The sequence below is a fragment of the Perissodus microlepis genome, chromosome 22 (genome assembly GCF_051167445.1).
Source record: "Perissodus microlepis isolate ML-2025 ecotype Zambia chromosome 22, ASM5116744v1, whole genome shotgun sequence".
Lineage (NCBI taxonomy): Eukaryota > Metazoa > Chordata > Actinopteri > Cichliformes > Cichlidae > Perissodus > Perissodus microlepis.
This window is the reverse complement of record NC_140481.1, coordinates 18,017,675-18,030,613: the sequence shown is the minus strand read 5'-3', so window position 1 is coordinate 18,030,613 and position 12,939 is coordinate 18,017,675. Positions and strand designations below refer to the sequence as shown.

The 12,939-nt window shown below is 40.8% G+C and overlaps 1 protein-coding gene across 1 annotated transcript; it reads right to left on the bottom strand.

The window, feature by feature from the left end:
- Window positions 1-7,821: 7,821 nt before the first annotated feature.
- Window positions 7,822-12,939, bottom strand: fam8a1a (family with sequence similarity 8 member A1a). The gene is made up of 5 exons (XM_084920042.1): window positions 12,413-12,939; window positions 11,703-11,823; window positions 11,461-11,584; window positions 10,171-10,310; window positions 7,822-9,990 (listed from the first exon to the last, which is right to left on the bottom strand). The coding sequence occupies exons 1-5, from the start codon at window positions 12,792-12,794 to the stop codon at window positions 9,846-9,848; spliced, it is 912 nt and encodes a 303-aa protein (XP_084776168.1). The 5' UTR covers window positions 12,795-12,939; the 3' UTR covers window positions 7,822-9,845.

The window sequence follows — 12,939 nt, the reverse complement described above, 5'->3', positions numbered from 1 at the left end:
TGAGTCTCCTGGAGGACTGCGTGCAACATTAGTACAGCAATATTCATCTCTCACGCTGCAAGCCCTGAAATGCATGCCTAGACATAGACTGCTCTTCCAGACCCTGGATTTGAATATAAAGGCATTTTAAGCTGTGCGAGAGTGCAGTTGTTAGGAAATTATATTTACGTGTGCATGACTTCTTATGAAAAGGGAGAGTCGGAGAGGGTGTGGTGCATTTCTGCATATTAGGCAATAGAACAGCTGACAGTACGGGTTGTACACACACGCACAATGAGACTACTTTGTCATCGAGTGTTTACCACTTCCTCCTCCTCTCCACACGTCTCCTCCCCCCGTCTGTATATAGTATAGTACTACATGCTCCAGTTGACAGCTCATGCCGAGCCAGCACATTCCACATTATTACTACTTCAGATGTTTGTGGCCCAGAAGAGTGCTGATTGGCTGAGCTGCCTCCAACACTGACGCCACTGGAGAACCAATAGAGCTGGCTCTGGGAAGCAGACAGTTTAAAATGAACTCCCTCTGTTGGGCAGTGTAGAGAGAGGCTCAATTCATCTGTCTAGAATAAAAATGTTTTAATGAAATTAAAGGGTTTGAATTGGACATAATCCCACCAGCCATTATATTAATTTATCAGTTATACAAACCCTTCCTGTCCTACTTCCCAGTTTCACCTCTTCTTCAGTCACTTATTCTCGCCTCCACTTTCCAGCAGCATTATTCAGACAGAGGCTCTGCTGCCATACAGCCTGTCGCTGCCACACGCTTGAGTAGACACAGTAACACAACTTAGCATTTGCTCACTTTTACACACAAAGGGATGGGTTTCTGTTGCATTTCACAGATGATGCACAGTACAAAACGTTCTCATTATTACAGCAGACAAACACCCGCACACACACAACCAGTTTGCTGCTGCTCCCTGGCTCTGCTCAGCTGTGTGCGGCGTTGGAAAGCATCCAAAGGCTTGTAACAATATTTTGCAAGCTATCTGAGGGTGGGGGTGTCCTTTCAAGAAAATTCCCAGTAAATGTAAGCTTGCTGAGTCACATGGAAAGTCCTGTTCTATCTGTTCTTTATGGTGTGGAGTTTACAGGTGTGTGTTTGTGTGTGTGACTGTATAAACTTTACTTAGTTTACTAAAAGAAAACAAGTCAAGTAGAAAATGCTGTCACAGTTTATACCAGTGCGTCCAGTAACCTCCTTTGGACCTGGTGAATCTTCTGATCTTCTCATTGCCTCACAGAGAGGCAGTGATGAAGTTACTCTAATATTGTTTGGCGTTTATACCACTGAATGAGTCTTGTGATGTCTTTAAAGGTGTTTTGTGAAATGATGATCCCACATAGTATCATAACCTCACAACCTTTCTAGTTCCCCTCACACTTAACATTCAGGCACAGAGTATTCAGCACCTTAGAAGGTATCTCTGTTACACAAGCCATAGGTGAGATAATGTTTCACCAAAAATGTAGGCTAACTACTCTGTGTGTAAGTTTGCCAGATCAACTTTATAAGACAAATATGTTGAAAGCTATTATGGTGTCCATTTGTTTGCTAACAGGCATACAGTTTGGTCAGCTTTTGTTTCTGTATAAAACATGAAGGTAGCCACTGTCACCTGTTTGTGAGCTCTGTTTTGAAGCCTGACAGGATGGCTTTATGGCCACTGCATGAAGTCAGAAGTGACTGCATTTAATCAAGATGACTGAGTGCTAAGTTATCGTTTAATGCTAACTAGCTTGGTTAGCAAGTTGCAGTTTGTGCTAATTCATGCTAGCTAACTTACTTATTGGAAAAAATCACTCAGCATTCAGCACACACTTCTTTGACAGTCTATTAGAACAATTAAGAGCATTCTGAGCCATTTAATTTTACAAATAGATGCATAAAAACACTAAGTGCAAATAGCCTACACAAGAGAAGGAGTTCAGTTACATGAATTAGCATATTCAAAGCCTAGCTAACAGGTACAGACTACAGACAGATGTCAGCATTTACCTATCAGTCAAAGAACCCGCACTTGTAATATTGTGCATCATTTGGTTTTTAATAGACGTGCCGCCCAAAACACCTCCCGCTTAGGGGTTGTTATGAAAGGGGAAATGAGGGATATAACCATAAACCATTTTTTTGAGCCAGGCTCTAAATTTGGGCATTTTTATATGGAAGTTTATGACGATTGATCAAGCCCCATCAGTGCAGAATGGCTAAAAACTCTAAATCCCAAACTCTTGTTACAGGAACTTTACTTCCTCTAGTGGCCACGTGAGGCTGGATCCAAAAGTGTGACATTCCCTAAAAGTTAACATGTTAAAAATAAAAACTTTACAGCATTAAAAAGTGTAGAGAAGAGTTTTTATGTAACTCTTCCACCTGGATATTAGACTTAGGGGCATAGCCACTTTTGACTGATGGATGCAGGCTGCTGGAGCTGATTGGGATCTGCTAATTGGGGTCAAAGAAGTTAACCTCTCTGCCATGTTTTTGCTGTTGGTGACATTTGAAGCATTTTAATGGATTAGCCTAACAATAATACGACATGCAATGTGGCTAAGGCCAGTTTAGCCAGTTACTTCATTACCTACACTAATTAGCCGCTATGTCTGTGCATTGCACCTGAACAGGCTGCAGCTTGCTAAGGAAGCTTTGCACTCCACTCCTGTCATCCATGACTTCCAGCCCCCAAAACAAAGTGTGACAAAAATATAAATAAATAAATGCTACTGCTGATGCTTTAAAATCTAGTGGCTGCATCCACTTTCTATGGGATTATACCACTTTTGGAGCCAGCCCAAATAACCACTGGAGAAACATCAGTCTTTCCAGCTCCATTCGATTTAGTGTTTTGTGTTTTAGATGATTTGAATTAAGTTAATATATCACGACTCCTTAAAGTTTGTACAAATTTCACAATTACAATAACAGACTGCATATAAAGGCAGGAAGTATGTGTGTATACTGTATGAAGTACAGTTCAAAGGCACCGTCACTAGTATGTGTACCAGTGAGGACAAAGTGCTGGTTTGTGTTGTGTGGGTGTGTGTGTCTGTGTGTGTGTGTATGGCCATGTCTGTTTGTCTTTTTCATGTGCATTCATGCACTATGTTTGTGTGTGTGCGTGCGACAGAGCACAAACAGAGAAAGCTGAGCTTTGCAGGGCATCTTTTGTATAATAACTGAACGCTTAAGTGAGGCTGGGTGAATTTTAATAGAGTTCTGCAGGGTATTCCATTGCCTCTGGTCCCACAGCTCAGAGATCAGAGAGAATTTTCAAGCATGGTGTCCCTCAGTCTCTCACACTCACTCCTTCTCATTCTCGCTCTCTTCCTCCCTTTCTCTTCGTCGTCTCTTCCCATTTTGCACTCTCCCTCTTTTCTCATTTTGAACTCTCTTTTCCAATCCGTTCCTTCCTCTTGGGCTTTTGTCTTTCTCTTAATCCCTTTCTGTGTCTCACACTTTCTGTTGTTTTTCTTTCCCCACTCTGTCTCCCTGTGAAATTTGTATTAGAGCCACTCGAGGCGTAATTATTGCTAAGCCTCTCTCAGTTCCCTGGCACAGAGAACAGCTCATGACTCTCTGCACAAAAACTTGCTACTGAAGGACGAACTGTGATGAACTCTTAAAATCATGCACAATAGCTGACAAAATGTTTGGATAGTTTTTCCCATGCACAGAGATTATACAGCAGAAAGCTAATTTTCCCGTTGCCTCAAAGCCATTTAAGGACTTTAATCCTGTTTTTAAACTCATATCTAAGTTCTACTAGCTCAAAATTTATGGAGGGTGCTATACATTTATAATTCAGATGATGCATTTACATATGTTCTACCCCTGTTGGAGCTCCAGGCCACACACGTGGGCGTCAGAGCAACCTACAAGTTGATCTAGTGGTCCCCGAAGGCCAGATTTTGCTAAGAATTTTTAAAAAATAAAGCTATGAAAGAAATATACAGATGAAAACAGGAGGGTAAGCCACATCTGCTTTGGCAGTAAAGACAATGAAATTAAAAGACTAGAGTTAGTAAAAAGTCGTGAATGGTGGCTGTTATTTCTCATTAGTGTCATTTGTGAGCATGTTGGAGTGAGAAAGTTGGCAAGAGATTGGTGATGATTACTAATTCATTAGGATTAATGGTTGCTATTTAAAAACTACCATTCTGAGGAGAGCCAAGCGAGCGTTGTGTCTTCCCAATGGGACCATGAGACAAAATATGCCTCCAGCTAATCTCTGCTTGAAAACGGCTCATAAAAATTCAACAATTTGGCACTAGGAAAAAAAGTAGCTGTAGCTGAGCTTATTTATGAGCCTATGATAACTAAATAAGCTGTTTCTGAATAACAACTTGATAATGTTTCCTACAGGACAGGCAGGTATCTTGAGTCTTTATGTGTGAGAGGTGCCAGTGGGAGCTATACTTGCTGTAGATTTCTTCACACAGTACTGTCCAAAAACCCCTCGTTTCTTTATATTTGCTTGGAAAATGGGAAACAGGGTCGGTGATTTATTGAAATATGTGCAACCATACATGGAAATAGAGCGCATAAGTCAAAAACCAAGCTTGAAAGTCATGACCAAGTATGACCATCTTTATGAAGAATAAAGATGGTCCAAGTTTTCCTTTCATTTCTTTAAGTAGTCTTCAGGAATGTTTCACCAGGCTCCTCGAAGAACATGCAATGTTCTTCTCTGGGTGTTTGCTGCCTTTTGTTCATTTCTCTGTCAAGATGATCCCACACTGCTTCAGTAATGTTGAGGCTCTGGGGAGGCCAATCCACTGTGTGTTTTTCTGTCCAGGTATGCTTTTAATGCATTGAAAGTGTGTTTGGGATCATTGTCATGCTGAAAAAGGAATCTGTTACCTGTGGATCAAAATCTGATGGTACTTATCTATGTTCATTTTGACAAGATTCCCGATATCAGCGATGGAAAAGCAGCCTCAAACCACGACAGAGTCTCCATTTTTTTTTACAGATGGCTTTAGATTCTTGCTGTTGTATTTCTCTGTCCGATGATTAGAACCAAAGGTTTCAAGCTTGGATTCATCGTTCCACAAGTATTGGTACTTATTTGGTATTTGGCATACCTCAGCCTTTTCTCTCTGCGAATGGCTTAAGAATGGCTTCCAGTCAGCCTCCCTTCCACTGACACATGTCTGATGAGGCTTCAGTGAACAGTAGATGGATCACATGGAGAGCCAGATGCATCTCTCAGGTCCTGTGTCTTTGTTGGATTCCTTCCTATTTCTTAAGGATATGACTTTCAGATTTCATTCATCTGCTGTAGATAGCTTTTTAGACATACTTCTTTGTCCAGTTTCCTCATATTTTGTAATGTGAGATATAAGGCTTTAGATAGTAGCTCTTTGGGAATTACCTTGTTGTTGCAAAAATACTGTTTTATGTCTGTCAAACTGTGTTAAATTCAGAATCTTTGGTAGATTCAACTAAAGAAATGGGAACAAATTTTTTTTTTGCTAAAAATCAGTTAAATTGGTTCCTTGCAAAGTTATTTGTTAGGTCAGTAATAAGTGGCCCAGTCTTTGGTCAGGCACAAAGACTGCACTAAAAATGAGTGAACAACAGATAAATGACTGAAGACCTTCAGAAAGCCACTCGAGACCACTTTAAGAATTACAGGGAGGTCTGGCTCTTTGGAAACAAAATAAAGAAATGACAGGTGGATCAAGAGTTTTGCACAGCAAGTAGCATCCAAACGTTTTGTTCAGTTACGACTGACTGGAATGTTTGATTCAACTGGAACCAGTGCTGTACCATTATCGTTAATGAGTAAGGCCTGAGTCTTAATTCCAAGTCACTGTAGCATTGCAAAAGAGCAGTGCTATGCACAGTAACACCACCTATAGTGGATTATACTAACCAATCCATTTTCTTAATTACTTATCTGGGGCCTATCCCAGCTGTGACAGGTCATGAGGTACAGCGCACCCTGGAAAAGTTAAATACAGAGCCAACAGAGGCAGACAGACAGTCATCCCCCAAATTAAACACGACTCGGAATTAATACTAATATGGCACTGGAGGTGTAAATCAGCAAATGTTTTCTTATAAGTTCATCTACTTAAAAGGTGGTCGATTGTGTTCACAGCTGGTTTCTGCTGCCCCCAAGTGTCCATTGGCATCACCTACTGCAGGTTTAAAGGCTTAAAGAATCACTGTCCTCTTCCCACTTGTTTAATGGGGCTGCAAAGTTACACTTCTTCACTTCTTTTTTTCTAAACGTAGACCATAACGTCCCCTGTACTGAATACATAAAACCATATACGCAAACAAAGTATCCCCACGCGACATAATTCAGCCTGTCTTTATATAATTAACTTTATTTTTTAAAATCAAAGGGAAATGTTTCACTGTCCTATGCAAAAGCATTTTGATTTCTCTTGTCTGTCATGAATGTAAGACTGCTACCTGTTCAGGGTTCATGTCTGAGACACACCTGTGGCCTCACAAGACAATACAGGACAGGAATTGAGGGAGTGGCTGTGGCTCAGGAGGTAGAGCGGGTCATCTACTGATGGGAATATTGATGGTTTGTTCACTGTATGTGTATGAATGTCAGAGGATAAAGTGCTTGTATGAATGGGTGAATGGGCCTCACAGTAGAAAGCAATCTGAGTGCTCAGAGTAGAAAAGCACAATAGAAGCGCCACTTCGTTTACAAAGATGATAAAACAGGATGTTAGGTACAATAAGCAAGATGGTTCGTATTTCTAGCATCTGCGCCTCAGCCTGTGTCATTCTCTGCTGCCCTCATGTGGCCTGGTCCCAAGTGTGCAGCAGTTAAAGGATGTCAGTTCTCAAAGTAAAGACGTCAGTATTAACAGCTCTATGAAAACAGAAACTAATAGCGTGCAGACATGTGATGGGAAACAACCTGACTGAGTGCTTTGTTGGAAGTACTGTTGCTGTTGTTCCGACTGGAACTATACTTTACTTTAATTCAAAGTGCCTTTTGTGGTAAAGTGCAAACACTGTCATGACGTGCACACCCAAGTGAAACTGATTCATAAATGTATTCTGAAGATTATCTGTCAGTGTTGTTGTCTTTTCTTTCTTTTACCCTTCGGTCTCTTAAGGGCCCTTTGTTAGTTGCTTTTATGACTGGAACAAATGTATCAGACACTGTAGTAAAAAGTAAACTTTTCTGCTGTTATTTTATTACCGCAGTACATCTTCAACCCTTCCTCTTTCCACAGCCTAAATAACGTTAAATATGACGTAATAACTGTGTAAAAACTGAAATGTCTTTTTCCATTCGATGAATTGTAACCAGTTTCATCAATGTTTGAACTTGTTTTTCCTCTGAAGGCTGAGAAGTCATTTTTACTGTGGAGAGCGTAATCTCCTGTGTTAATAGCAAATGTAAACTTTCATTATGGCTACTAAAATGTTTTATTCATATTTTAAAGAATAGATGCTTTAATGTATTTTTATTATAAAAAGCAGAAACTTCTGTTAAGTTTCAGGTTGCGAGGGGAAATCCCAGGTGATCAGCAGTTTCTGAAATACCACACTTAAAATCACTTAGATTACATTATTTATGCCCTGTTCTCAAGATCGATTTGAACTTCTAGCAGGTTGTCTTAACTATGTCTACTTGTCTAAACGCACTGAATTGCTGCCCTGTGATTGGCTGATTAGATGTCTGTGTTAGAAAACAGTCCAACAGGTAATCTAACAAAACGAGTCTTTACAATTGAAGAGTAACAGCGGTCATACGAACACGGGTCCTTTCAAAATAAAAGCTGCCCTGAGTCACAAAAGCTACAAGACTGAAGAGAGAAAACATGAGCAGAGACTTTAGAACTGTATTTGCACCCCCCCCCCCAAGAAATTGGACAAATTGATGTCACCACATTAAAAAAATACTTCATTAAATGGTCCGTGTGCACATAAAAACAACTCTTAAATGTTCTTTTTCAGCATTAATAAATCACAAAGAAACTATCAGCATGTTAGACATTTGACTGATCATTGTTAGCTTAAAGAAAGAAAGAGGCTGCAAAGTGTCGTACTCTAATAACAATGCTGCCCATGTGTTTGCAAGTTGCCAATACGTTAAATTATTTAAAACTTTTTCTTACAAAGTATTAAAGAACAGTTAGCTTCAGTTTGTAGAAAAATGAAACAATCACACAATAGTGGACATGCACTTTAGTGGTACAAAAATCTTGCATACTGCAACTACATAATCACAAAAGGTAAAAGTTATCAAATCCTTTCAGGGTCACCAAAAAAAAAAAAGGAAACAGTAGATTGTGTCATACAGTAGCGCACTTATTAAAATTCACATGAGCTGCGGGATTATTCCATGACAACAAACTTTCCAACTTTACACACTCTGCGATGAGCAAAAACCTCACAATACTTTAGTTTTGTCCTCTGAGCTTATTTAGAGCGATACAGTGGTGAGAATTAAAGGTGCAATTTGTAAAAAGTGTTCTGTTTCTCAGCCTGACTCAGGACTGCAGATGGACTTTTCCTCCAGTTTTATTTTGGGGACAGTAGGTCATTCAGGAGCCTCGCATGCCATCTTGCTTTGCATATACCAGTTGTGCATAGAAAAAGAGTGACGGATGACTCAAACCTTTTTACTTGCAAAGTTTGTTAATTTGAATATAACATTTTTCTGCAGAGGCTGACAAAAACAGTCATGTTCTGTCATTTAATTTTAAAAGATAAAACGGAACAAAATTGCTCTTAAATAAAAAGCAAAGCACACCAACAAAATGTGTTTTTTTAACTGCTCCTTTAAAGTTTCCTGAACGTGTCGCTCTTTTATGAAAGTGCGTGTTAGAGCACCTCACTTCAGAATATTACTCTTATTCTTTTTTCATAAACATATGACACTGAAAAAAACAACACTGATGTTGTTTAGCTAACTCACGTCTACTTGTTTCCACTTACTTTGCTGCTTTCCTGTGCTCTGTTTCACATGGAGACACACACATCGGCTTTAGAAATCCATATAATAGGTTGGCCGGGCTGCCTAAAATACACAGACAGCCAGTGTCCTGTTCAGGACTTCTCCCTGGCTTTCCCTCTCCACCAATCTCAGCTTTAGACCTTCTAGCTTTGGGACACAGTAACAGCAGTAGTGTTCATGCAGTACTGATGAGCCTGTTGGCAGGTAAAGACCAGCTGAGCCAGGGAAAAAGACTAATGCAGCGTCTAACTGTGCTGGATCGCACGACTGATAATCATGCAATCACCAAAATGCTGATATGTGAAGATTTAACTTATAAATATATATTTTTTGTTTGCACTGGACTTTTTATTGTTATTTATTTTAACAGCAGATCAACAACTATTTGTGTTTGCTATCACAGATGCTGTTGCAGCATTGATATATTATAAAACTAGCTAAAATCATGTTGTAGGATCCAAGCCTCCAGCTGTCTGTGTCACCTACTGCCATTAACGCGCACAGGACACACTGTAAGGTCAGTTGTAGGCTGAAACCGAAACCGTCCAGCGCTTTTGTCCAACCCCGTCCACCACTGCATTTATAATTTCATCTCTACAACATAACATGTAGAATCTGACATAACTTCAGAAACTTTGAAGGATTTCTTCACATTGTGCTGATGATTCCAGTTAATTTTTCAATGTTTTTAATTAAACATCTTACATATTGCACCTTTAAATCCCTTACAGCAGGAGATGTTTCTCATCCCACTGTACCAGGTCTATGTCTGTATACGTTTCATTTTATAGAGCGTTCCAAGTTTTGCCCAGCAAAGTCACTCTCCTTTGTGTTAGTAAATCTGAGTTCAATAAAATTTTCTAGATACTCTTTAAACAGAAGTCTAATACTGCTATCTGCCTCCTCTGCGCTGAACAACTATGGTCCCCGCCACAATGTCGTACACAGTCCTGTTGTGCTGGAAGAAGAGGAGGGTGATAAAGACAGGGAAGAGGAAGGCAATGGAGAAGTTCTTGTTCAACGCCCGCACAGTAGAGCTGTGAAAATCGAGAGAGACGAGACAAAATATGAGCTCAAACAGGGACTTACTGAATCCCACACAGATGCTCTAAAAAAAACTGGAAACAACAAATAATATACTTTTTTTTTAACTTTTTAATAAATATAAAAATAACTCAACAGGAAAAAAAACCAACATAAAAAGTGTGAAGACTCACGCTGAGAAGGACACGTTAGATGCTGGGACCACAAGAACACAGTTGGGTCGTATAAGGGTGGATGTATCGCACGTCACCACCCGCAGGCCGAGCAGGAACTTTCCTGGAGTAGCTCCACCAGCGCCCCAAATACAGATGATCTGATTGGACGAGAACGACAAACATCACACCGCTTGTCACCGAATGTCATTCGGTAGGAGAATTACGAAAGACTTTCATTTCCATCTCTTGCAACGTATATTTAGCTGCGCTGTTCTGGGAACTACCCTCGCCCTCAGTGTGCATACATGAAAAGGTGGAGGCTGGAAGAACAGCAGCAAGGCCCACAGAACAGAGCAGGCATCAGTGGTGATAGATAATATTGATTAAGTCACAGTTGGTGTCAGATGGGTTGCAAAGCAGCCAGCAGATGCACAAACAAAAATAACAGTATATAGTAACAATTAGTGAATTAATCAAGAGTATAATTCCAGCTTTTGATCAGCCCCATGCACAACAACCACAGTCAGAGACCAGTTGAAGGGGAATATTTAGATAAGCTTGCACTTTTCAGAAAATGTGCCTATTTTAATGTGTGAAGCGTTAAATCAACTAATGCAAGGCTCAAGTTTTTATTGCCCAATATTTCGCAGTGCAATACTCATGGCCATGAAAATAAATTACTCAAGCTTTTATTTGTTGTATAACTAATCCCGGCCCAAAACAGTAACAGGACAAGAAATTTGTTTTCAGTATAGCACAAACAAGCTCAGAGGCAGAGAACGAAACATGCCATATAGTGTGAGTCTGAGCAGAGGTGCATGAATATCCCAGAGCTGGCTCCCACCTGGGAAAACAAGACAATATTGTAATTCTAACAAGAGACGGGATAAGTGACTTAATCGCAGGCAACTATGAATGCAACGTTGCATCACTGTTCTCTGTGGGCGCTGCAAAGAACTCTGACGCTGCCTGTTCTCATTAAACGAGAGAACGTGCTGCTGCTACTGGGTGTAAATGAGAACAGTGCGAAATGTTATTTATACTCTAACAGGTGTTCTGCTTTAATTCGCAGTTGCACAAGGAAAACCTTGTACACTATGACATTAAGAGGACATTTATAAAGTAGAGCAAACGCTGAAGCCAAGGATTAATCCACTCTAAAATGTTATTAAATGTTATAAAAGAATTAACAGAAAGCTTAGTTTGGGTGAAGATAAACACACGCTAGCATGCAAATTTTCAATATTAATATACTTCTGCACATCACCTAACTGAGCATTTATCAAGGCGATGAGAAATGCGACTCACCTCGTAGACACACACCAGTACCCTGTAGACCAGAGCAACAGCCATCATCTTCTGCAGGTCCTCCAGGGACGTGTTCTCGTCTATCTCTTCCACAATGAAGTGGGTGATAAATTTGGCAATGTCCCTTTAAAGAAGAGAGACAGTTTGTCTGTGCAAAGCGGCATAACTTGGAATTCAAGCAGACTGAGAGGCCTCATTTAAAGTTGAGTCTTTGCCCGTTTATCCTGGTGTTTTTTACTCACTTCATACCACTCAGATACATGATCCATAACACGATGGTGGCTTTCACACAAAACAGGATGAAGAAGTCCACAGTCTCTGCGAGGAACCTCTGGAGAGGAGAGGGGATGGTGTACTCTTGTCCTGCACGGCAGATGAAAAGACAACAGAACAGCCGTTTTCATTACCGTGGTGCAACTCAAAGCTTCATAAACTCATAAACTCATAATCATTCACAGTGAACAGACACTGCTGACAGTCACAAGAGAAAACAGAGGACGAAGGAAAAACCTTGAAAGACTCCTAAGCATATAAGCTTGCTTCCTCTAGGTCATTTACTTAAGCCTGGTCAGACTCATGACCTAGCTTTAACACAGAGCTGGGTCTTACATTCAATTGTTATTAATCAGATTACAACAAATAAGCAACAATAATCAGCCCGGATGATTATCCTGCTTTAAAGATTACATTTTGATTACGTCCATAAATTCTTATTAAACTTTTACTAATCATAATGCTTTCAATTTATAAACAGTAATATATATTTAGTATGTGCACCTCTTGTGCAGTTTTTATGAGGGTAATTTAAAAACGTTTAAAGAGAAACTTACATTTGTGAGTTGTTTAAATATGTTTAATACTGAAGTAATGTAAACGTATTCACGTAGACTGGGCAGCATGTGTTGTAATTAGCACTTAGTAACCGACTCGCGCTGCCAAACCTGAGCCCTACCTGCCTGAGGCGGGTTCCCGTTCTGCTGCTGGCCAGGACGAGCATCGGCACCCGGGAGCGGGTTGGTGGCTGAGCCCAGCTCGGTCCCGGCAGCCAAGAGAGGAAAGGAAGCTGCGGGGGATGTGACAGGATAGTAGCTGTACCAGCTCCTTGTGTCAAATGCTTGCTGTCCACTGACGGGTGTACCCGGCGGCGTCTGAGCGCTTATCCCCGGCGGAGGGAAGGGGAAAGCTGACAGAGCCACCCAGCTCTGCCAGCTGGCGTACCCCCAGTAATACTGCCACATCCACTGCTGCAAGTTTGCGCAGTATTCCGCTGTAGCGGTGCTCCGAGGCTGCTGTGCATCACTTTCCGGACCGCTGCTGCTTTTTTCGTCCGTCATAGCCGCAAATATACCTCAGCGTCCTCACAGGCTTGCCTGAATTTGGCAGGAAAACCGTTTAAAACGCGTTTAGCCCTCAGGTAATCCTCCCGGTGCCCCGTTCATTAGCTCCCGGCTGGTGCAAGGAAGCGCCGGCTAAATGTGT